Source organism: Eleutherodactylus coqui, chromosome 4 (assembly GCF_035609145.1).
Source record: "Eleutherodactylus coqui strain aEleCoq1 chromosome 4, aEleCoq1.hap1, whole genome shotgun sequence".
Classification (NCBI taxonomy): Eukaryota; Metazoa; Chordata; class Amphibia; order Anura; family Eleutherodactylidae; genus Eleutherodactylus; species Eleutherodactylus coqui.
In genome coordinates, this window is record NC_089840.1 from 57549417 (window position 1) to 57574024 (window position 24608).

Consider the following 24608-nt stretch of genomic DNA (forward strand, 5'->3'; position numbering starts at 1 on the left):
GAGTAGAGTACCCCAGTGTCACATATGTAAAAGCCTCACATAACTGCATATTAGTGTGAGCAAAAGCAGCAATCATTATGCCATAAGTATATATTACTGAAACATGAAGATTATGCTAGCTTCTGGTTTGTGTGAGGTTTTAACTATCTAAATTTTTGTAAAATAACCTAAAGGAAAAATGTAATTGACCTGGATACTTCAATTTTTTAATCTTTCAACTACTTTTGATTTATGTAATAGTTATAACAATTCTGCTCAACAGTCTGACTTTATAGCAATACAAAGTTGGGCAGGAGAGGAGAGAGACAGGGGACAGAGAGTACTGTAGGGACTCAGCAAAGTTTTGGGTGTGAGCAGCCTGAAGGTTCCTGTACATACGTACAGTAGGTGGGTCTGAACAAATGCTAGAAAGCTTGACAGAGAAAGAGAGGAGGCTATGGTACTAGTGGGAGAGGGGAATTAGTGAAGTGGGAAGCAGAACAGAGACTGAGGAAGACCAGATCCAGAGTATTGCCATCTCTGTGAGTGGGAGAGGCTGTGAGTTGTGAGAGACCAAGGGAGGAAGTGAGCGATAGAAACTGAGAGGCAGATGGGGATATGAGGTCATGTGTGGGATGTTAAAGTTGCCTAAGGTGAGGGTTCGGCTTTTGCAGGATAGGAAGTGGGGAAGCCAGGCGGCAAAGTGATCCATAAACAGGTGAGGAAGACCTGGGGGTGGTAGATAACTGCTATTCGCATGGACAGCGGACGAAAAAGTGATAGGACATATACCTCAAACAATAGGAAGGTGAGTGAGGGTACCGGAGGGATGACCTGGAAGGTGCTTTGTAGAGAGATAAGAGCATCTACTCCTGCACCTCGCCTGTTTTCTGGTCTTGGGGTATGGGAGAACTGCAGGCCATTGTAAGACAATGCAGCAGGGTAGGCCGTGTCAGACTGCTGTATCCACGTTTCTGTGAGAGCTAGCAGATTAAGAAATTTAACAGTGAAAAAGTCATGGATGATGGAGAGTTTGTTGCATGTTGACTGGCAGTTCCAGAGTACGCATTTAAAGGAGACAGGGGAGGGCATGCATGGGCTAGTAGTTGGGCTTGAAGGGTGAGGGGTAATAGGAGCAATAGAGGATGGACCAGGATTGGGAGAGATATTCCCTACTGCAAGTAGCAGCAGGATAGCAAGGGTGAGCAGGTGGTTAGGAGATTTATAAGGGCGGCTGTTATGTTTCTCAGTGACATTAATAAAGACTTCTGACATGTCACTGACATATCAGACATTCTTAAAGATCTTAGTTACCCGTTAGGTCTATGGCATTAAAAACATTGGTTACCACCTAAAAGGAGATTTAAAAAGTAATTGCCATTTTTAATTTTATCACATTTCCTGCTGTCCAGCAACTTATGTTTAAAACTGATCAACTTCCTTGCAGCCAGCAACTTCCTACTTTCTATTAGATTGCATTTAAGCAGAGTTCATAAGTTATGGCTTGTAATTACTTATGCAACGTTAGAGAAACTTATTAGGGTTCTATAAGATTAGCTATTGGGAAGCAATGGGTCTATATACTGTTTTTGTACAGGATCCTCTACTGTCTACTCCTACATAGAGTTACATTTGCTGCATTTTACGGTATCCAAAACTAGCCTTAAATAGTGTCCAAATCGAAAACAGAACCTTCATTATCAATTGCTGAAGTGCTTCTAATCAGTTTTGAAGACTATTATAGCCGTAAGACACAGTGTAATCATCTGCAAAACACGGCAGAGCATCAGCTGAGGCATCCTCATGTGACTGCGCTTCGACTCCAAGTGTCTTTTCAGGAAGCATAGTTATATAAAGCAGATAAAAGCCCTTAAATAATCCTTTAAGTGCTGGAAATCAATCAGAAGTGAAAACTGAATTACCTAATCAACTAAGCAATTTAATAAGAACACTAATTTCAAGCGAAAGCCGCGCTCTGTCTCACTAAGCTGCTTGAAATGTTATAATAACCAAAAGTTATTGAATTATGGACTTCGAAAAAACATAAAGGGACATTTACAAAGTGTTCACGCCTGAATATTGGCATAGAAAAGTTGTAAAATTCTGTTCAAGGCCTGCTTGCGCAAAAATATTTCTACTTTTATGCCTTCTACTTTTATGGAAAAGTGGGTGTGGCTTCTACGAAGAGGGCGTGGCCATCCTAGACCAACAGATTTATGTATAATTTATGCCAGACATATATGCCAGGTCAGATCTGTGTAGGGGCTCTGAGGTGCCTCTTTGTGTATTAGATGCGCTGGGGTAAAGACCGATGTTGGAAATGCCGATTTCAATAAATTTTCCCCTTAATTTTTAAAAGTTTATTTTGCTTGTAAATGGTATAATTATAACAAATATAAAGTTTTGGACTTTCTGGAAGAAATACAAATAAACTATTCTCTAAATAAAAAAGAATTAAAAACAATCACAGAAAACGGCTATTACTTACTGAGTGAGGAGTGCATATAGATGCATCCTCTCACCATGCAGGTAGCTGATTACCAAATAAGGGAGCTAATTGCACCTGTGCGGGACACCGATGAGACAGCCACTCACACTGTCTCTTGATATGGAGGGGGTGGCTGCTTGGTGTATACTCCCACACATAGTGGATACATAGTGGCAGACCATTCTGATATATGTAGTGCACCAACTAAATCCAAATCCAACCAATGCCTTACATTTATTATCTATCATTCACGTGCAGTGTGGCTTTAAGACTCCAGGGGGAGCCTAGGGTGGCAGTACCAATGTGGTTTACTGTTTGAAGTGCAGGGCAACCCGCTGAACTATTATGGCGTCATTAATAGGTTGGTGGTCTGCATGGTGAACTATATATATCAAAATGGTCTGCCACTTTGTATCCACTATGTGTGGGAGTGTACGCCAAGCATCCACCCCCTCTATATCAAGAGGCAGTGTGAGTGGCTGTCTTATCGGTGTCCCGCACAGGTGTAATTCGCTCCCCCATTTGGTAGTCAGCTGCCTGCATGGTGAGAGGATGCATCTATATGCACTCCTTACTCAGTAAGTAACGGCCGTCTTCTGTGATTGTTTTTAATTCTCTAAATAAACGTGCAAACAGATGTCATTATAATGTGGTGTTGATGGGATTGGAACCATATTGTGTGTGGTTTGACTTTACAGCTGAGTATTATGGCTGCTGCTATTGCAATTAAAATGTTTACTAATAATTTAGTCATTTAAAGGGTACGCTCACTTTGGAATACCATATTATACCATTTCTATAGTGGTCCTTAGAAGCAAGTCAACCAATTAAATCAGGCAGGTAGGCCGGCTTCCCACGGGTGTATTTGCATACGCAATACGCATAGAATAGCACCCATTGATTTCAGTGGGTTTGTTTAGATTTCCGTATTTTGTTTGCACATTTTGGTCACGCAAAAAAGAAAATAGAACATGTTGTATTTTTCTGCATATTTGCACACAACAGGTCCCCATAGAAGTCAATGGGAGATATAATATAATATTGGGTTAATGTGCACAATGATGTCATAATACTGGGATAATGCACACAGTGATGTCACAGTACAGGCATAGTGCATGTAGCGATGTCACAATATTGGAATAATGCCTACTCTGAAGTTACAACAAAGGGTTACTGCACACAATGTTGTAACAATATTGAAATAATGCAAACATTGACGTTACAACACAGTGTTAATGTACACAGTGAAGTCACAGTACAGGGACAACACACACCATGATACATCACAGCACAAGAATAACGTACACAAAAAGGCCTCCATGTACCTGCGACTTCACAGCATAAAAACATACATTAAGGTCCCTTTTAGGTATAATTCACACGTGATGTCACAGTACAGGAATAATGTAAAGTAATTATCTCATCAGGGCTAGCCATGTGGCACACCCTCTTCCATAACAGCAACCACCCTTACCTATAAATTCAGAATTTGTTAGCTTCTTCATGGTTTTTCGAAGGTAGTTTTCCAGTCCAGCCAGGTCTTCTGTATCTTCATTAGCCACTGCAGCAAAGATTCTGTCTCTTGTATAGACATCTTTAGGATCAATGTCAGGGGCTCTGTTAATATAAAAGTATTAATTATATAAATATTGGTTACAGAGGCATAATTTGAAGCTCATGGGCCCCAATGCAAAACCTGTAACAGGGTCCCCAACTATAATGCTTTATTCATAGTACTGGGCTCCCTATATGAGAAGAGAGGCCTTATGGGCCCCCTAAGGCTCCTGGGCCCGGGTGCAACCACATTCCCTGCATCCTCCAGGCCCCATTTTCAGCCATCCAAGATGGCCTTCACAATTTTCTAACTACCTAATGAACACTGTGCACTGCTCTCTAATTGGCCAGATCTGATCATGTGCTGGCCATTCAGAGAACAGGTATAGTGCACTGGTAGTCTCATACTATCAATGGAAGGAATTTTTCTCTTAAATGGGGAGAATTGGTTTCTACCTCATTAGTTTTTTTTTTGTCTTCCTCTGGATCAACATTGGGGTCTAATAGCCTGAACTGGATGGACATATGTCTTTTTTCGGCTCTACATACTATGTTAATATGCAATGCACTGTAGGTAATACGTACACTGAAGGTTATGTTGACCATCTTGGATGGCCAAAAATGGGAAAAGGAAATAACGGATCAAACAGACATTGGTAGAAAAACTTGAGGGTCACTTTAATTATAAAGTCCCTGGTGGTCTATAGCAGCGAAGGTTTACATGTTTGACTCTGAAGTTGTTTGTAGGAGTCCTGTCCTTGTATGTCTCCCAGGAATGAAGGCCCTGGGCAGTTGCACAATTTGCCACGCCCTAAAACTTGCCATGCTGAAAATGTAGGTTAGGAAGACTGAAAGCCGAGTATGGGACAATTCAGTATTTGTTTGTAGCCTACTGTACTACCAAAGAGACACATAGAATTATATAGAAGCTGTAGACAAAGGATGGTAGGGTCTATTTAACAGAAACTATTTGCTGATTTGCCTAATTTTGTTTTTCGATACATGAAAGGGGAAAAGGTTCAGCACAGACTGATGGTATTTTACTGTAAGCTTTGGATATTTATCACCTGTTACCATCACAAAGTTTGTAATGGTAACAGGAAGCAACCTACAAACTTGTACTATCCACTGCACAATCTGTAATACATAACATATTAGAAAAAGCCAAAATAAAAAATAACTGCATCATGAAGAATGAAGCTCCCCCCTCTCCAACATAATGGCTTTTTTTTGGGATGTGGACGGGTTTCTATTCTTCTACAGTCCTGTTAAAGATGTAGTTTGGTTCATAGACATTGGTTCACTCTGCAGACGCCTTTAAGGCCTTCAGAGAAGAACACACTGCCCTGGTCATGAACCATGTACTGACTTAGCTAGTCACGTACACTAGTAATCTGTACAAAGGATGTTCGTGCACAAATTATCTTTAAAATGGTATCAGGATGCGTTAAGAATTGCCCAGTGTGTAGGGGTTATCCTTGAATTGTGTGGTTTCGTCAGCATCTGCAAATTCCAATGTGTTTACAGAAAATGTGATATTTTGGGCTTGAGAAAGTTATTTCTTTGCCAATAATGTATACACCCATATATCTTACCTATATCTTATTTGAATGCTCCTTCCCCTATCTATATGTTAATGACACTTTTCCTGTGTTCTCAATAAAACTTGGGTGCCTGGCTTGCTGGGCTCTCACTGCCATTAACTACATTCGGATGTCGTGTCTGTGTTCTGGTTAAGGGTTAAGTCACTGGTGACTCTTATATTTCATTTTACCTGATCTAGGTGTATTTCTTTAACTTCGCTAACAGTCCTTTTACCGTACTTCCCTAATCATTTGTCACGAGTCAAACTTTCAGGGGCAGATCTGGTCACAGACACATTAGTGGATGGTTTTTAATGGGTTTCTCAGAGTTGTGCATTCTCTAGTAAGAATACACTTTTTTATATTTTTTTTTTTATTGAGATTCAATCAATAGATTAATATGACAAATGTAAAAAAAAATATGTTTTAAGAGCATCAATGATGAGTGAACTTTTCAAAAGTTCAATTAGGCTAGTTAGTGGTATTTCCTCAAAAATTTCGGTTTGGTCTGAATTAGTTTGAACCGGAACTTCATCAATACCCCAAAAACTGGTGTATAACACTATGGAATAAGGAAGTAGAAAGAAGAAGATTTTAGTGGGTTTGGCAGAAACAAGTCTCCCGAGGTTCGAGTTCATGCTAAACTGAACATTTAGCAAAGTTTGACTCAAAACAGGGTTTGACTGTTTTGGTTGGTTCAACACTAAAGAGCACTGTCCATTTACTTACTGCATTTCTAGCAAGACAACCTATATAGATGCCTAATATCCAGTAGTACAAGGTGGGGCCAGAGTGCCAATAACTGTATTTACTGGATAGCACTTGGATGAATAACAATAATCTATATAATTATATGTATATACTATGTTATAAACTATATATAATTATATATATCATAGAATAATTATATATCTTTTATTTTTGGTGACCTTTATAGAAGAATAGGCTTTTGTTTATGGATCATTAAAGGGGCCTTCCCAAAATTTAAGCCTATTCCTTTTCCACAGTATAGGGAATAAGTCTCTTATCAGTGGGGACCCAACAATTGTTTCCACCACCCATTACAAAAAGAGTGGATCCTGTGGTGGCTTACCATATGAATGGAGCAGCTTTCAAGCATGCGCCCTGATTCTCCATTCCTCTCTAAGGGACTGCTGGAAATTGCAAAGCATTTTACTGGTCTTCTCTTTGACAGTCCCATAGAGATACATAGAACTGAAGTGCACATGCTTGGCCAACACTCAATTCATATGGGGGCAGAGGAACCCCGTTCTCATGATTGTTGGGAGTTTAGGGGTCCAGTGCATAGGGAATATGTTTAAATCTTGGGATAACCCCTTTAATGATGTACCTAAATATGACAAGTCCTATGCATAGCTTGTAGCACTGGACTTAAAGATGGCTGAGAGGGCTAAGAACTGTAGCAGCACTCAGTACTCAACTAAGAGTATGTTCAAACGCAGCAGATTTGTTGCAAAAAGTTCTGAGAATTAAGGGTTGTCTCTGCAACATGTGCATGGATTTCTAAAACACTATTCAGGTGAATTTGACCAGAAGGCCTAAAAACTGAGATGGCAATGGTATTCACACCGAGGGGAACTTGTCCTTTGTTATAAGCACACTGCTGAGGTCACTAAGTTGGGCATATTTTTCTGGTACACTTTCTGCTTTGCCAGTTCACTCCAGCAATATTCAATTGCTTCTCTGCTACAATTGTCTCTCTTGCCTTGCTGCTACTTGCTATTTGAGAATACCATGGACTTTACATGCACTGAGGTGACACTTTTGGGTGTAAACTCGTAGAATTTTGATATAAAGTTACACGCAAGTAAGTTGTCTGCCATCAAATGCACCCTATGTAACTCCCAGTCCTACAACTCTTCCGTCCACTGTTCCTGTGTGTCGCTGTTATCTACCGATCCCTGGGTCCCACCAGGGGCTGGTGGAACATCGATCATTTCGCCGCCTGGCTCCCCCACTTCGTGTGCTGTGAAATTCCAATCCTCATCCTTGGTGACGTCAAACATCCCCACTAATGACCCCGCCTCCCAGCTTTTAACGCTCACCTCCTCTCTCGGCCTATCACAACTCTCAGACCCCCCCACTCAGAGACGACAACACGCTCAACCTAATTTTCCTCCACCTCTGCTCTGCCTCCCATTTTCCAAAATCCCCACTCCCACTCATGGATGACAACCTCCTCTCCTTCTCCATTAGGCACCCTAACATCCCCCCAGACCCTCCCATCTATCAGACATCTAGGAACCTCCACACTGTTCGCACCCAACAGTTCATCATGACTTTACAGTCCTCACTGTCCCCCATCTCTCTCCTCTCAAGCTGCAATCTGGCTGTCAAGCACTACTCCACCATGCTCAGACGTGCCCTGAAAGAAGTGGCATCCCTCATGACCCGAGCTGTCCACCACAGACCACGACATCCTTGGCTCACGCCCCAAATGCGCTTCATTTGACAGTGCTCTAGGTGTGCTGAATAGCTGCGGAGAAAGTCAAAGCAGCTTGCAGACCTCCTCCACTTCAAATTTATGCTCAAAACTTACAACCTCACCCTCCACCATGCAAAACAAATTTACTTCACTTCCCTCATTTCCTCACTATCCCACAATCCCAAACAACTTTTTGATACATTCCACTCCCTCTTCAACCCCAAAGAACAAGCCCCCATGAAAACTGCATGGCAAGCCCTGATCCCAGTCTCTTCAGCACTGAATCCATCACTCACTATCTATATTAGAACCAATGACAGAGAAAGAAGTCTCCAGACTGCTTTCTGCTGCTTACCCCACCACCTGCGCCAGCGACCCTCTTCCCTCACACCTCCTCCACCTCACCACTATCTTCAACCTCTCCCTGACCTCTGGCATTTTCCCTCCTCATTCAAACACTCTATCATTTCCTGTCTGCTGAAAAAACGACCCTTGACGTGACTGAAGCTGCTAATGACCCATCTCAAACCTCTCCTTCATCTCAAAACTACTGGAACACCTGGTTTATTCCCGCCTCACATGTTTTCTCTCTGATAACTCTCTCCTCGACCTACCTTCAGTCCGGCTTCTGCCCCATAGACTCGACGGAAACAGCCCTCACAAAAGTGTCAAATGACCTGATGATGGTGAAGTCAAAGAGCAACTACTCCCTACTCATCCTCTTCAAACTCTTCACTGCATTTGACACTGTTGACCATGGCCGCCTCCTCGCTACGCTTCTCTCTATTGGCCAAAAGGACACTGCTTCTCCTAGTTCTCCTCCTATCTCTCTGACCATTCTTTTGGCGTCTCCTTTGCTGGTTTTACCTCTTCTCCACTTTCTCTAACTGTTGGGGTCCCCCAGGGCTCGGTCCTCGGACAACTTCTCTTCTCTATCTACACAGCCCCTATTGGACAAACCATCCACAAGTTCGGCTTCCAATACCAATATGCTTATGACACCGCTATACACCTCTTACCGTGAGATCTCTAAATCATTACTCCAAAATATCACCGACTGTCTGTCCGCTGTCTCTAACACCATATCCTCCCTTTTTCTAAAGCTTAACCCCTCTAAAACTGACCTTCTTGTCTTTCCACCTTCCAACCAACCTTTCCCCAACATCTCCATTCCAGTATCTGGCATCAAAATAACAACCAAACATCATGCCCATTATCTTGGGGTCACACTGGACTCCAACCTCTCCTTCACCTCCCACATGCAATCCCTGGCCCGAATATGCTACCTGCACTTCAGAAATATTGCTGAAATCCGGTCATTTCACACCACGGACGTGCTAAAGACACTCATTTTCGCCTTCATCCATTCCCAACTCGATTACTGTAACTTGCTCATCACCCTTCTCCATACCAGACTCTCCCCTCTCCAATCTATACTAAATGCGGCAGCTAGACTAATTTATCTAACCAGCCAATTCTCAGATGCCTCCACGCTATGCCACTGGCTACCCATTCACTACAGAACTAAATTCAAAGTGATCACCCTCCCCCACAAAGCTCTCCATGGCGCCGCACAATCATACATCGCCTCCTTTCTATCCGTACACCACTCAGCCCCTACACTTCGATCAGCCAACACATTTAGATTAAACGCCCCACTAATTCGATCCTCACATGCTCACCTCCAAGACCTCTCTAGAGCAGCATCGGTCCTCTGGAACCCACTACCCCAAAACATCTGGACAATCCCCGACGCACGAAACTTCAGACGCGCCTTAAAAATACACCTCTTCAAAGAAGCATAACAATCTCCTGATCTAATTCTTCACCCTCACACAACATGCCCCCTGCCCCTCCCTATGGCTCACCACAACTTCCACTTTACCTATTGTACATATCTTCTGCCCCCCACCTTCTGTTTCCTAATAATTAAATACCATATGTAATTTTCCTACTATTTTCTGCTCCCCCGTGCCTCATCTCCTGCCCCGTACCACCTGAATCACCCCCACCACCCCGTCTCTCTACGAATAATTGTATTACACATGTAATTGTCGTCTTGTTTTGTGTTCCCCCGACAAGTTGGCGCTATACAAATAAAGATTATTATTATTGGAGACATTAGATATGCAACGACTGGTGACTGCTAAAATTACTTTATCAACCCGGTATTATGATTTCCAAATTGTGCCCTTATTTCGCAGATTATTGGTATCACAGGTGGTGCACTATGTTATATGGTACCAGGAATCGGTGACTGAATGCTAATGTCTGTGTAATGGAATCTTAAGCCATTTTCAACACTGTGATATTTACATCCTGTACGCTGACTGCAGGCACAACCCCATAAGCAAACTACATAATCCTTTGTTTTTTCTCTTCACCATATGAATACTAAGCAAATAGATTATAGTTTAGGAATAAAGAAGTACAGATAGAATAGAGGTGATAAAATTATAAAATATATACATTTGGGACAATTGTTACTAGAAATGTTTTGACCAATACCATTGCAAGTCATCTAAACTTATTGGAGTTTTTTATTCTCATATGTTGTTCACCCCTTCATGTATTTTGAACTCCCTTACCCCTACCCCCCCCCCTACCCCCCACCCCCACCCCCACCCTCCACACACACCACCACCACAAACAATTCTAAATACAACTCTCACTTTGTATATTCTCTTTAGAAAGATTTAGGAATGAAGGGTTAATGCCGGCCATGTTATATGACAAATTTTGACTACAACAAGAAGTGCATAATTTTTAAAATTGTTGCTGTTATCCAGGATTCTATTTAGTGGGTCGGAGGAAGGATCATAAATCATCACGAACAGAGGAGATGAAGTAGAAAAATGTAATTTATGTGCTGTCAACAAAATCACACCGTAAAAGAAAGAATAAAACTAAATTGAAACCAAGGCAACCAGTCTGTTTTTTCTAATAATGTGAAAATCGAGAAAATCACAAGCATGACGACTCTGCTTCTGCATTTAAAACACTCAAATACAGAAAGGGCAAGTTGGAAAACAATTAAGAGATTTCTAATGTTTTTTATTTTAATGCAAATAGTGCAATTTCTTTGATATGATTAGTCTTGCATTGTGGTATATACTAAGAGCTTCTATTTTATATTTCTGATTTTTCTTTCAAAACTTTTCCAAATTTGCAGAAAAAATGTACTTCTGACCAATCAGGTCAGGCTTCACCATTGGAGGTCAGCCAAACAACATTCTTAGGGGTTTAGATGAATATCCAAGGGCTATCCATTCTACTTGCAGCATTGAAGTGGCTGTACACTGTCCCTCTACATCAGAGGTTCTCAACCTTCCATACTTTGTGAACAACATGCAACTTTGAGTGACGGTCCGGAGCCATATTAAAATGTAACAAAGACACAATACAAAACAGGAACTCATGAATGGGCAAACATTTGCTGCTCAAAATGTGTTAATTATATACCATCCAAATTGTTTGGTGGTTAGGGCTGGTCTATAATAATGTCCGATTGCCAGTGCATGTGGTTATTATAACCCAGGACTCACATGGAGAGCCGCACAGCATGAGATCGCAAGCCACATGTGGCTCCTGAGCGACTTGTTGGGGACCACTGCTCAACATTATGTTTCCTTATCACCTGATCACTATAATGGAAAGTGGCGTGGCAGAAGCAGTCATTTTTCTGCTGCAGATAGAGGATATGGGACCCCTACTTCTGGGACTGTAGTAGGGTCTAACTATTCTCAGCATAGCCACAAATTACTGGTATAAGCACCACCCCATATTGCTATATTCAAGCTGATTTTTCTGGAAGATTTACATTTCTTAGATCCTTTAGGGGGTTGACTTTTTTGGATTTTTTTCTATTGACGATCTTTGGGAGTCCACCACTTGGGATTCCCATCAATCAGCTGATTCCCAGTGGTCCTATCACAACGTACATTGCAGGAAAGAGATCGCACTGACCATAATGCAGCAGCCCTAGTTGGTATTGCAGGCGAAGCTCCCACTCAATTCAATAGGAGCGGTCAGAGTAAGGTTATTTAGGCACAGGGCTAGAACAGAGAACTGAATCTTTGCCCTGGCTTCCACTCTTTATGATAGATTAGATAGATAGATTAAATAGATTAGATGGATAGATAGGATAGATAGATAGATAGATAGATAGATAGATAGATAGATAGATAGATAGATAGATAGATAGATAGAGCCATATTCATTCCAGTTAAATATTCCCTAGCACTACTATTAAACAATGAAGACAAGACACATCATCATTCAGATAGGAAACAACATATGGCGAATAAACCTACTTGCCACCATTTCCTTGTCTTGGTCCCAAAAAATCAAAGTTGATGCCAATTGTTGGAGGGATATTGTCATTTTCTTTTTGCAGTGCTGAATCCATTGGAGGTTTTGCTTCTCTTTTCCCATCTTTTTCTCCTTTTGCAAAGGCAGCAAGTGAGTCCTTGTCATGAACCTCTAAGGAGAACCTACGTCTAGGAGAACCGCCGTCTTCGGAGTCTGAATCAGCCATGGTGTGTTATAGAAGTGTAGCAATATGCCTAGAAGGATCCTGGTGGAAAGGCAATCCACATCTGCTGCTAATACCTGCAGCATAAAACAATGTTTAAATTAGACGAAGATGGGACAATGACATGGCAGCAGCTTTGTTTACCCACTACCTGTGAGTCACTTGTGCAGGAACAGCAGCTGTCAGGTGTATACATAAGCAAATCAACAGTAGAACAGGCTCCATAACCATGTTTATAAAGGACGTTTAGCCTTAATCTCTTTGCTCGTGGGTTACTGTTCTATGCACTAGTAGATTATAAAGTAACTAATTTATCTATACTTGCAATCAAAATTATTCACCCCCCATTTAAAATTAGGATTATTTGCCAAATTTAAGGCCCTTTTACATGAGATGACCTATCTTGTTTGACGGGTAGCCGAAAGTTTGTAAAGTTGGCAAATAAACTTAATTTGCAATGGGGGTTGAATAATTTTCATAGCAGCTGTATTTGTGTTTGTTACATTAATGAATTTAATTGGACATCCAGCTCTTAAAGGGGTTGTCTGCCTAGTTTAAATGGTTTCTAAAGATAGACTGATCCCATGCTTGAGCTAGTGGAAGGCTCATGGGGCATGTGCCCTGGTTACCAGGATGAGCACCAACAAGCCACTCTACCTTGGATGTTAGAATACAAGACAAAGGCATCAAACTGAATCCTTTAAAGTATGCAAATTAGCACTCCTCCAGAAGTGCCATCTGTTAGAGGTAGCTACCCCGCTGTAAGCCAGTGTCCGACTTGTAGAAGAGCTTTGAAACATGACTACAAATGTTAGTCTTCGTGTAATTTTCTTCTTTCTGGGTAAGGCTAATTTGCATATTTTTTCCCATGGAGCATTGCCTATAAGACTCCATATTTACTGGGTCTCTTCAATAAGAGCCAATTCCCTGAAGGCTGATAGTAAAGGACAGCCTAGCGCTTTCCGTTGGGCAAACGAGAATCGTGAGATTCTCGGCCTGTGTAAAAGGGCCATTATTCTTTAGCTTGACTCTTTAGGTGATGGGATATCATGGTGCAGTGTGCTATTAGGGTGGTTTATTTGCACTTTGAATTACTTTACAATGGGTTTTGTTGTACTAAGATAAGATAACTTTCTGCACTGTGTTATCACAACCAAGGTTAAAGTTTGTCCCATCTGTATTTAGAATTTAGAAATACTTTGATTAGAGTCCAAAAAGCTTTAACATGGCAGCACACGACATAAAAGCACATGGCTTCCCACACTTTCTAATGCAGAAAAAAGAAACATGATGTTCTCTTCCTCTTTGACCTCTTCATCTGACAGGATATTGCCATGAATCCATTCAGTAGTATTAACATATGAGGTCATGGTCTGTAAGATGTAATTACTCACTTGCCAATATGGAAATCTGAATTTTATCCAAATGACTATTACAGAGGAAGAGATATACAGGAAGAGACTGTAATCCTGTGAACTCATACATGTGGATCCATTCCATGTTGTAGCTTTTTATGGGAAATCTAGGACAAAGGAAATGTGGAATTTCCCTGCAGGACAAAGCAGTCAGACTTTTTTACGTTAGGCTACAAAATAAAACCATTGATCCCTCTGGATGACCTCTTGTCTACTGTAATAGTCTTAATAAATATGGAGCTTCAGTAAATGAACATTTTGATGTCATGTGCAAAAGTGATGTAGGGATGAACTACCAGTGACCACCAATTCTAATGCATTGCATTTGTTAACATTGGCTGGTGTAATAATATTTAATCTGAAAGTTTTTTATGGGCAATATCACTCTTCTTATTTGCTGACATTCTTTTGAGCAGATTAAAGTGAGAGTTAAGGCAGAATAGAAACTGAGCAAGACAGGGCAGAACCCAAGCATGAAAACTCACTTCTATGATCCTTGAATTTGTAACATAGTATGTAGGCCCGAAAAAAGACATATGTCCATCCAGTTCAGCCTTTTACCCCCCAATGTTGATCCAGAGTAAGGCAAAAAAAAAAACAATGAGGTAAAAACGAATTTTCCCCATTTAAGGGAAACAATTCCTTCCAGACTCCATTCTGGCAATCAGAATAATCCCTGGATCACCAACCCTTCTGAAGGTATTAATGATTATAACATATAATATTGTATCGCTCAAGAAAGGCATCCAGGCCTGTGTAAGGTACACACTTGGTAAGGCTGAGTGGTGCAGAACATAAAGAGACAATATGCCTTAATATACATTTAGGCTCTTTCTATGCGAAAATGTATCTCCATTTAGCATCAATTTTTGACCATCAATTGTTCAAGGGTAGAAAAAAAAAAGAATATATCTCATTACTGCAAGATGCTTCCCATTCCGTATCTCATCTTCTGATCCCTCACTAGGAAACGAAAACAAATAAAGAATTGGCTTCACACGGCCAACAGAAAAACATTGGAGGGATATAAAACAAATTATGAAATGATCCCTCGAAGACTATTCCCTTTGAGAAGAATGAATAGGTTAAGAACTAATGTTGTTTAAAGGGATGGTAAAATGTTCTCCTTCCGTAACGCCATCTCTTTGCCACTCAAAATTATGCAGAGCACATGCAAATTTGACAATGTCCCATGCAAAGCTCACAGAGACACCCAATGCAGTGTGGAAACTCTGCAAGGATGCTGCAAATATCTCAAACACACATTCTACAACTCTCTTGCCCATGGCAAACAATAGCTAAACATTTTTTCACAGATAGGTAATGTTGTGGAAAGGACCTCAAAGTATGTTCTGGAAGTACAAATCCCCAGCAAACACATGTAGCTTAGGTGGGCCTTGAGCACCAGAAAGAGTTGCATCAGGTGGAAGGTTAGGGTGTTTCCATACAAGCAGACTTATTCCTCAAGACGCACTGAAAGATGCACTTTAAGCTACAGCTGTGGAATTCTGCTACAATACCCACGTGTCCACTGGCATAACTACAGGGGGTGCGGTTGCACCAGGGCCCAGGAGCCTTAGGGCGCCCATAAAGCCTCTCTTCTCCATATAGGGAGCCCAGTACAATGAATAAAGCATTATAGTTGGGGGCCCTGTTGCAGGTTTTGCATTGAGGCCCAGGAGCTTCAAGTTATGTCTCTGTGTTAAGGGGTTAGAAGAAGTTGGGGGCCCCCAGAATAAACTTTTGCACCCTGGCCCATGAGCCTTTAGCTACGCCCCTGCACCTGTCTACATGCAGATTTTGTTGCAGAATTTTCCAGGTATTTTAATGCGTCTTGTGGAATAATTTCACTCCTATGAAAGTACTCTATGGGTGCTTTCACACGGGATGGAATTCTGCACCAAAATCAGCGCATCTAAATGTGGATTTTGATGTAGAATTGGCATCAGAATTCTGCCATTTTCAGGTCTGCATCAAAATCCACGATAGCAGTGCCGATTTCAGTACTGAATGTTCCACAAGAGTGCATATCCCGCAACATTGTGAAAGCACCCTAAGGGAAGGGTACAGATGGGGTGGATTTGCAATGGAATTTCTGTGTGGACCCTCCTCATGGAAATTTTGCAACATTTACAGTAGCAGCAAAGTGGATGAGATTTTGAAAAGTTGGCTTGTTGTTTGGACTGAACGATCGATCACTTTCGCTCGTTTGAACGATTTTCTGAAGGATACTTATTACGTCTAAAAGCACGCTGAAAGGATATTCGCTGTCCACAAGGACAAAAAGAAAAATATAAAAATAATTTAAAATTAGTGGAATAATCGATCCAGGATTGGGCCGATGTCATCAAAATCATCATGAATTGAGATGGCTGATTCCAACTCCCATCTAGACTGATGAGTTTTAGCAAAGCATGGTGGTGTTTCTCTTGTGCAGTGCTGTGCGGAGGTCATGTTTTGTCACATACAGATATCTGTGCCAATGTGGAGGGTGTTGAAAGGTGGAAGAAAAGAAGTAGGAGGGGGTTGAGGAAGGGACAGACATAGATGAATATCCTGCAAGTCTTGATGGTACAGTGAAATGAGAGCCACCCCTTTCAGCTTCATGTCCCACCTCTAGGACATTGACCCAGTGGGCTGTTAAAGCTTTGTAACACCCCTGGCCATGCTTGCCGGACCACATGTCAATGGTGAGGTGCACCCTGCCACTGACAGTATTCTGCAACGCCATAGACACCTTATCACTCACATGGTGATTCAGGGCAGGGTCAGCTTTTTTTGGCAAAGACATAGCGGCTGGGCATCTGGTACTGTGAGTTCACACAGAGCATCATGTTGCGGAAGGCATCTGTGTCCACTAGGCTGAAGGGAAGCATTGCCATCGCATTCAGACACTGTGCTCAGGGGTCATTGGAGTGGTACTTTTTAACACTCCCATAGCTGGGGAATGGAGCTGACCTGGGACACGATGGAATATGGAGTAGATGTCAATATCAGTGAAGGTGGTGATGATGGTGGCAGCTCCACTTCTGCTCTCCGTTTCCCACCTGCAGCCTGGTCATCAGTGCCAGAGGAGAGGCCTGAAGTAGACGTGCTACAGCCCCTATAGAAAACTGCTTCTCTGTACTATATGAACCTGGAGAGAGATGGAGGAAGAAGCAGCTACAGCAATGGAAGAGGGAGCAGCATGAGGCTGAATCTTTGCCCTCTGGGCCCAGTGGGGTCTCCAAGGCAGCGGGTGGTGTGAGTTCATGTGGCTGTTCATACATGTTGTATTGAGGTTGTTTTAAAGGATGCCCAGGTTGCACAAGTCCTGTGAACAGACCTAGCTGTGGGCCTGATGTTCCTACTGTGACTGGTAGTAGCTGATGGTGACCCTTTTGTTTGACTACTCTGTCTTGCCAGAGTGCTGCCCTGCAACATCCACCTCTTCCTCTTCTTTCCCATGTGAGCTGCTATGATGACTCTCAGTGCCTCTCTCTATGGCCTGTTCTGTGTACTGTGGATGTAATGGATGGGCAGAACCATTTTTTAGGAATGGCAGCAGCCTTACCTCACCTTCTGGAAAACGAAACGTGGAGCCATTGTTTCAGTCGAAGCCGCTTGAAGTGCCAACTTGGCCCGTCCTCTACTACTACCATGACTACTGACATGTCCCCTAACCCTTGCTCTCTTCATGTTTTCGTGTTTTTAGCTTGTTTATTTTTTTATTAAGATGCATTTACACACACAGATAATTGCTCAAAATTTGTCAGAAACTGATAGTTTTGAGCGATCATGCAAAATGGGTGCTAATGGGCTAATCAGCCCTTTAATACTTCATTTGCATGTATTTAGAGAACAGCGGGTGGTCTTTTCTATAAATACATCCCTATTCTTTGCCAGCTAGACAGCAGCTGTTAAAGGGGTTGTCCCGCGCCGAAACGGGTTTTTTTTTTTTCAACCCCCCCCCCCCCCCGTTCGGCGCGAGACAACCCCGATGCAGGGGTTAAAAAAGAACACCGGACAGCGCTTACCTTAATCCCTGGTGACTTCTTACTTACCCGGTGAAGATGGCCGCCGGGATCTTCTACCTCCGTGAACCGCAGCTCTTCTGTGCGGTCCATTGCCGATTCCAGCCTCCTGATTGGCTGGAATCGGCACGTGACGGGGCGGAGCTACACGGAGCTACACCGAGCCCCATTGAGAAGAGAAGAAGACCCGGACTGCGCAAGCGCGGCTAATTTGGCCATTAGACGGCGAAAATTAGTCGGCTCCATGGGAACGAGGACGCCAGCAACGGAGCAGGTAAGTGAAAAACTTCTTATAACTTCTGTATGGCTCATAATTAATGCACAATGTACATTACAAAGTGCATTAATATGGCCATACAGAAGTGTATAGACCCACTTGCTGCCGCGGGACAACCCCTTTAACAGCTGTTAAAGAATGTTATCAGCGCTGCCCGCAGAGTGTGCGGTCCCTCTTATCAGGGATGAGGGCTTCATGCGGACCTGAAGTCAGCGATGGACAAAAAGTGCATGATGGGCGCACATTTGCACACAACTATTAAACAATTAAAAAAACTAAAGGCCCTTTTACACACAAAGATTATTGCTCAAACTTTGCTCAATACCATCTTTTGAGCAAATTTTGAGCGATAATCGTATGTAAAAGGGCCTTTATTTTTTTATTCATGCTTTGTTTTTCTGTTTCATTTTTTGTTTACTTTTACTGAACTTTTCAGTTTACTTTTGAGTTTGCAAAGAACCACTGGCAGCTGCATAACGTATGCTAGTAATTTGCATTGGCCAGACTCGCGACTTTGAAAAATGCCTGAGGCCGCAAACACATAGTATTTGTTGTAGTTGTTTCCCTGTCTGAGGTTTTTTTAATTCACAAAATCCCACCAGCACCGTCCTTACAATGTACTAGGCTGCCATCCCAGGGCGTCACAATATGTGCGAACAGAACAGCAGAGGTTTTAAATTGTATATTGTGGAATGTTCCTGCTTTGCCACAATTCTGGTCCATATGTAGTTGCCTTACATATGCTGGTAATTTCTATTGGCCAAACTAGTGACTTTGAAAAATGTCTAAGGCCGCAAACAGAAAACTGCAGAATTCCCCATGCAAGTTTGTCTATCTGCTGCTATATACAATGACAACAGTATAAATCTATGCTCTGCAGAGTACAGTATCTCTTCCGCAGTGAGGAACATGTTTTGTACAGGCATGTAAACTTGATGCAGCTTCTAGGCTCCCTGAAATACAGCACTCTTTTGTCTCTCTGCTGCTATATATGGTGACAGCAGCACAAGTATATCTCGCAAAGTTCACGGCAAGTTTTGTATAGGCATATAAACTTGAAGCCAGAAGCGTAACTTGAAGCCCCCGGGCTCCGATGCAAAACTTGTAACAGGGCCCTCAACTATAATGCTTTACTCACAGTACTGGGTTCCCTATATGGAGAAGAGAGGCCTTATGGGCCCCCTAAGGCTTCTGGGCCCGGGTGCAACCGCATCCCCTGCATCCTCTATAGTTACGCCCCTGCTTGAAGCAACTTCTCTGATCTCTCCAATACAACCCAGTTTGTCTTCCATGCTGGTATACAATTTTGCACACCAGCAGCATCATATTCTCTGCAGACTATCTCTCCTTAAGTACAGAGCAGGTTTTGTATAGCCATATAAACGTGATGCAGCTTCTATATTACCCCTAACACATCGCAGCTAGAGATGAGCGAGCATACTCGCTAAGGCATACTACTCGAGTGAGTAGTGCCTTATGCGAGTACCTGCCCGCTTGTCTCTAAAGATTCGGCTGCCGGCGCGGGTGAGAGGTGAGTTGCGGGAGTGAGCGGGGGGAGAGAGTAAGAGATCTCCCCTCCGCTCCTCCCCGCTCTCCCCCGCCGCTCCCCGCTGGCAGCCGAATCTTTAGAGACGAGCGGGCAGGTACTCGCATAAGGCACTACTCGCTCAAGTAGTTTGCCTTAGCGAGTATGCTCGCTCATCTCTAATCGCAGCTTCTCTGTCTTGTGTTCAGATGTAAAAGGGTTATTGCTTACACAGTGCCTATGTTATACATGGCTGGGTAATGTGATACAGGCGTACAAAGCAAGTGTTTCCCATATGTAAAATGGAGGACACATTTGCTTACATCATCAAGGCGTCCGGGTTGCACGATGACCTCTGTATCAGGCGGTATGAAAAATTAGATTTTCACCGAAAATCACAACTGGGCGATTTTACTGCCTGGCCAATCACGGCCAATCACAACAAGCAACACTACTTCACACCACAAAAAGATGTGGGGGGTGAGGGAGTCCTTCTCATGTCTGACCCGAGACAAACAAGCACCAGTGAGAGGAAGGAGAGGGAGTCTTCCTCCCACTTGTTCAGGAAGGCTGTTGAGGATCATGCAGAAGAGAAGGAAGTCAGGATTGTACTGACACAACTGTCACCATGAGGACCATTGCACTGTTTGACCTGTGTAACAAGTATTTTGCCTCTCCTGCTGGAGAAGAGCTTCATTGTATTGTACTGAACTTTGCATTAAGTGATGGTGGTTGATTGCTGCAGGCCTTGGACTCTTCCCAGGGTTGTTTCTGATTTACACTGCTGTTAAGTTTCAACAATAAAAGTTGAAGAGAAAGTAGTCCCACTGCCTCTGGTGGGTCATTCTCTGTGCAACTATTTCTGAGGGTGCCCTATGTACATGGACATCTAAATACTTTGATTATCACTGACAACCTCATACGAAGCTATTTCTGTGTGTATGAAAATACCATGTAGGAAATTACCGTAAACAGCAAATTCACCACTATGGAGCCCTGTAGCCTACTGCCTCCATGTCCCATCATACATGTTCCATTAGACTTTGTCTATAGGCACAATAGATATTCTTTTCTAAACATTTTGGGTTTGATGTAACCCTTCATCAGCTAGTGAGTGAAAAATTGTATATGGACAGCAATAAGATATTATGCTGCCTATCCTCGGCTGTGCTAGTATGCTATAGTATAGGCATATAGTGGCATATGTATACCATACGGTATAATTGTACATATTGCTTTATATAGAATAGCATAATCTACAAAACTATTCAATACGGCAAAAAATGTATATCAATATATACTGCCCTGGCATATACAAAAAGAACAGTCTTTTCGCCAGGTAAATGGGGTCCGATGGATACCTTCAGTAAATAACCTCGCCTAGACCTCGAAGAATATTTTATTAGGCATTTATAAGGTCAGCAGGGTTGATTATGGAATTTGGCCCCTCAGCCCCCCTTACCTGCACAAACCGGACGAACCTCTTCAGCTGCTGCAATTTTTGGTTCAAGCATGAAAAGGGTGCTGTAATATAGTAAAGTGTTTCTTTACTACAGCAGTAATCTGCTGTCATTTATTGAGGGAGCTGGCAGCAAGAGTTTAAGGGGGTTGTCCAGTTGCAAATTTAGGATAGGCCAGCAATAATACATTGGCAGGGGCCTATCACCAGGGACTTCTGCTTATTAGCTCTTTTCTGGGCTAGTGTGTTGGTGCACTGAACTGATTTCTGCAGGCAGCTCCATTCTCACTGCAGTGGCCAGGCTTGGTATTGCAGGCAAACTTTCCACTTGCATGAATGGGAACTTTGCATGTAATAATAAGCCTGACCACTACAGTGAGAATGGAGGTGTCTACTTTCTGTAGAAATCAGCTCACTGTACAAGTTTATCAACCTGGTGAATAGCGGATCAGTGGGGGGTCCCAGGTTGTGGAACCCCGCAGATCTTTTATTGATGACCTATCCTAAGTATCATTGGTTTACAACTGGACAACCCCTTTAATTTATCTGCAGCAGCACTGTAGGCAAAATAAAGCAGTACACAAATCTCATTGGCTGTCTGTATAAAACAGGAATATGCTGGGTCCTCTTCTTGCTGACAGATGAGGGTCTTTTACAGTAGGAAAGTTAGTTTTCATATAATGAATGTTTTTTTGTTTTTTTGGGGGGGGGATTCTGATGATGCATGCTGTGCTATTCTTCACATCAAAAGTTATGAACTATTCTGAGTAAGGTCCATAATGGCAGTGTGGACAGAGTCTTATAGCATAATGACTTGGTTGGTTGTCAGTGGGTGAGTCACAAGATGAAATGATATATGAATATAGCGGAGCTGGACATACTGTACACTTTAAATCATTGAAGGGTCACTATGTGAAAACACAGCTTTTCATCCCTATCCCCTAAACTAATTGCCTGTCACACTTCAGACATCTGATATGTATCATTGCAGTCATTTCCATGCAGCGCAGCCTCCTGTCTGATGGTTATCAAGCACCATCTTGATGCTGAGAGTTCTCCGTGCTCACATTGTCTATGCCCTGTTAACAATGCATAAGCATGACATCACATGACCAGCTAGAGCTAGTACCATCTCTGCCTGCTGGGAGGACAGTGTGATTACCATTACCTTCTATATTCTCCTAAATAAATAACATGTCATAATTATACAGTCAGGAGGATGAGCTGTGATTTCCTTCATTACAACTTTGCATCAGGAGCCTCTAATCATCAGCAGTAACTGTGATAGGAGGATAGGCGTTTCTGCCCCCCATGAAGCGCTTGTATGGTAGTAGTCCATGTAATGTCATCACACAGGAATTATGCTGACTGACCCCCGTGGGAGAGCGGGGGGTAGCAGTGGGGAACAGGGGGAGCTCTCCCCCCCCCCCCTCCCCTCTGCAACCCCCCACTCACCCCCGGCGCCCCCCGAATCTTTTCGCCCGAGTAGTCAGTTACTCGAAAAAAGCGGTGCTTGATTGCGAAGTCGCCCTAAACGAGTACGTTCACTCATCTCTAACCTTGAGCCCTGACGACATGTGGGTGAAGCTAAACAGTCAGTTGCTACCCTTTGGGGTAAAGCACCCCACAGTATGCTAGAGGAGAGGGAGACTCCCTCCCCGCATTGCTGGTCACCCCAGCGGCAGTGTAGAAGATTCGCCCTGGATGCTTCCAACAAACAAAGTGAGAGCGAGCAGCATGAGAGGTTTCAGAAATGCATGAAAGAACTACAACCCTTTATTATATAAGGTACGTCCTTGGCCAGGGTGGCGGATGTTATGTGCAGTCGTAATGTTAATGGTAATGTACCTGATATGATGTAATGTAGTGTCTATGATGCAGTAACTGTGCATTAATGAGAGGTGACAAAAGAAGTGATGATAACGCCGTGTGTCTTGCTGCTGCCAGGAGGAACTATAGAGGAACAGAACGAAATGTATATATCGGCAAGAGACACCAACTGATGAGAAGTACTGTTGCTCTAAGAGTACTGTCGCTTTAAGTGACAGAGTTATACTTCCTGTTTATTACATAACGTTAAAAATAACCAAACCCTCCTATCGGAATCTGCACGGAGGATCCGTGGCAAAATGCGGGCATTGAAAAGCATGTAAAATTGCTTTTTCGCTCACACTTGTGGATACGAATCGCGTATTGTTGCGAGCAGAGAAAAACTCGCAGTATGCTGTATTTTGCCATGGATTCCGCACGGACGGCACACATTGAAGTCAATGGAGGCCGTCCAACCTGTAGCCCATTAACATTGCTGATGGGCTGCGGGTACCCCATCATACAAGAAAATCAGGTCAACAGGGTTGCTGGCCAGACTCACAGCCGGAATCAGTTGCGGCCTCCGTTGTGAGCCTGGCCTCTGTCATTGCCTGAACCCATATCGCACCACCACCGGCGGGACACAGAAATACAGTAAACTGCAGCTAAACTACTGTACATAGCGGTAACAGCAGTATGTGAGGCATGAGAAAAACAAATACTTCATAGAATAATCATTTTACGTTGAGTACAGAAGCGCCGCACCCTCTGTGCTACAGTCCCATTCTTCTTTTCAGATGTCCTACACATATTTTCCATGCATGCAGGTTACATTTTCCTATAGGGTCAGAGACTCGGGTCTTTCCTGTGCCATAAAAGCTTGTCTGGCATGTAATGGAATGTATCCAGAAGGACAGATGTCTTGGTAAAGTCATTGTTTTCTTTCCCCAATTCATCTTTTATCGAAATGAGTTAGATATTTTTCATACGAAGATATTAGGATGCTAAGATTAGTCATATAAATTTGTTATCTGCACAGGATGGGACAGATTTGTCATAAGGAATGAATGTTAGAGGATGATGAGTGGCTCTTATCTTACATGGAAGCAATATCAAACTTCCTATACCAGGTTTACCTAGGACTGGATGAAGTATAAGGGTATTGTACGAGGGGCTGCTGATAAGTCTTTGGCTTTGTGTTCCTTTTTTGTTTCTATGGTAGCGAATGTTACATCACATGAAAGCCTTATGTGTCTAATATATGTTTTCAAAATTTTGTGTTTGTAGCTTATGGCAACAGTGATCTCGGCACGCGGGAAAACATGGCGGAGTCTAAGGCAATATTCATAGTGAATGAGAGCAGAGGAGGGATAAAATTCTTGTTTCTGCAAGGTAAGGATATTCATGGTGATATGTCACAGACATTGGGGGATCAATGCCCATCATATTCTACATTGAAGAACTGGGTTGCCAAATTTAAAACGGGCCACCTCAGCACCAATGATGAGGAACGTCCTAGAAGAACT

At 42.7% G+C, this 24608-nt stretch overlaps 1 protein-coding gene and 1 long non-coding RNA gene across 3 annotated transcripts in view; one reads left to right on the forward strand and one right to left on the reverse strand.

Moving 5' to 3' along the window:
* LOC136625366 (transient receptor potential cation channel subfamily V member 1-like) overlaps positions 1-24608 on the reverse strand; it is a 95583-nt gene that overhangs the window by 63457 nt on the left and 7518 nt on the right. For both annotated transcript variants that reach the window (XM_066599497.1, XM_066599496.1), the window contains exons 2-3: positions 12364-12661; positions 3942-4084 (exon numbers count right to left, since the gene is read on the reverse strand). In XM_066599497.1, coding sequence (XP_066455594.1) covers positions 3942-4084; positions 12364-12587 — 367 coding nt within the window. In that variant the 5' untranslated portion in view covers positions 12588-12661. The remainder of the gene's footprint in view (positions 1-3941; positions 4085-12363; positions 12662-24608) is intronic.
* LOC136625375 (uncharacterized) overlaps positions 1-24608 on the forward strand; it is a 113361-nt gene that overhangs the window by 26595 nt on the left and 62158 nt on the right. The window lies entirely within an intron of this gene.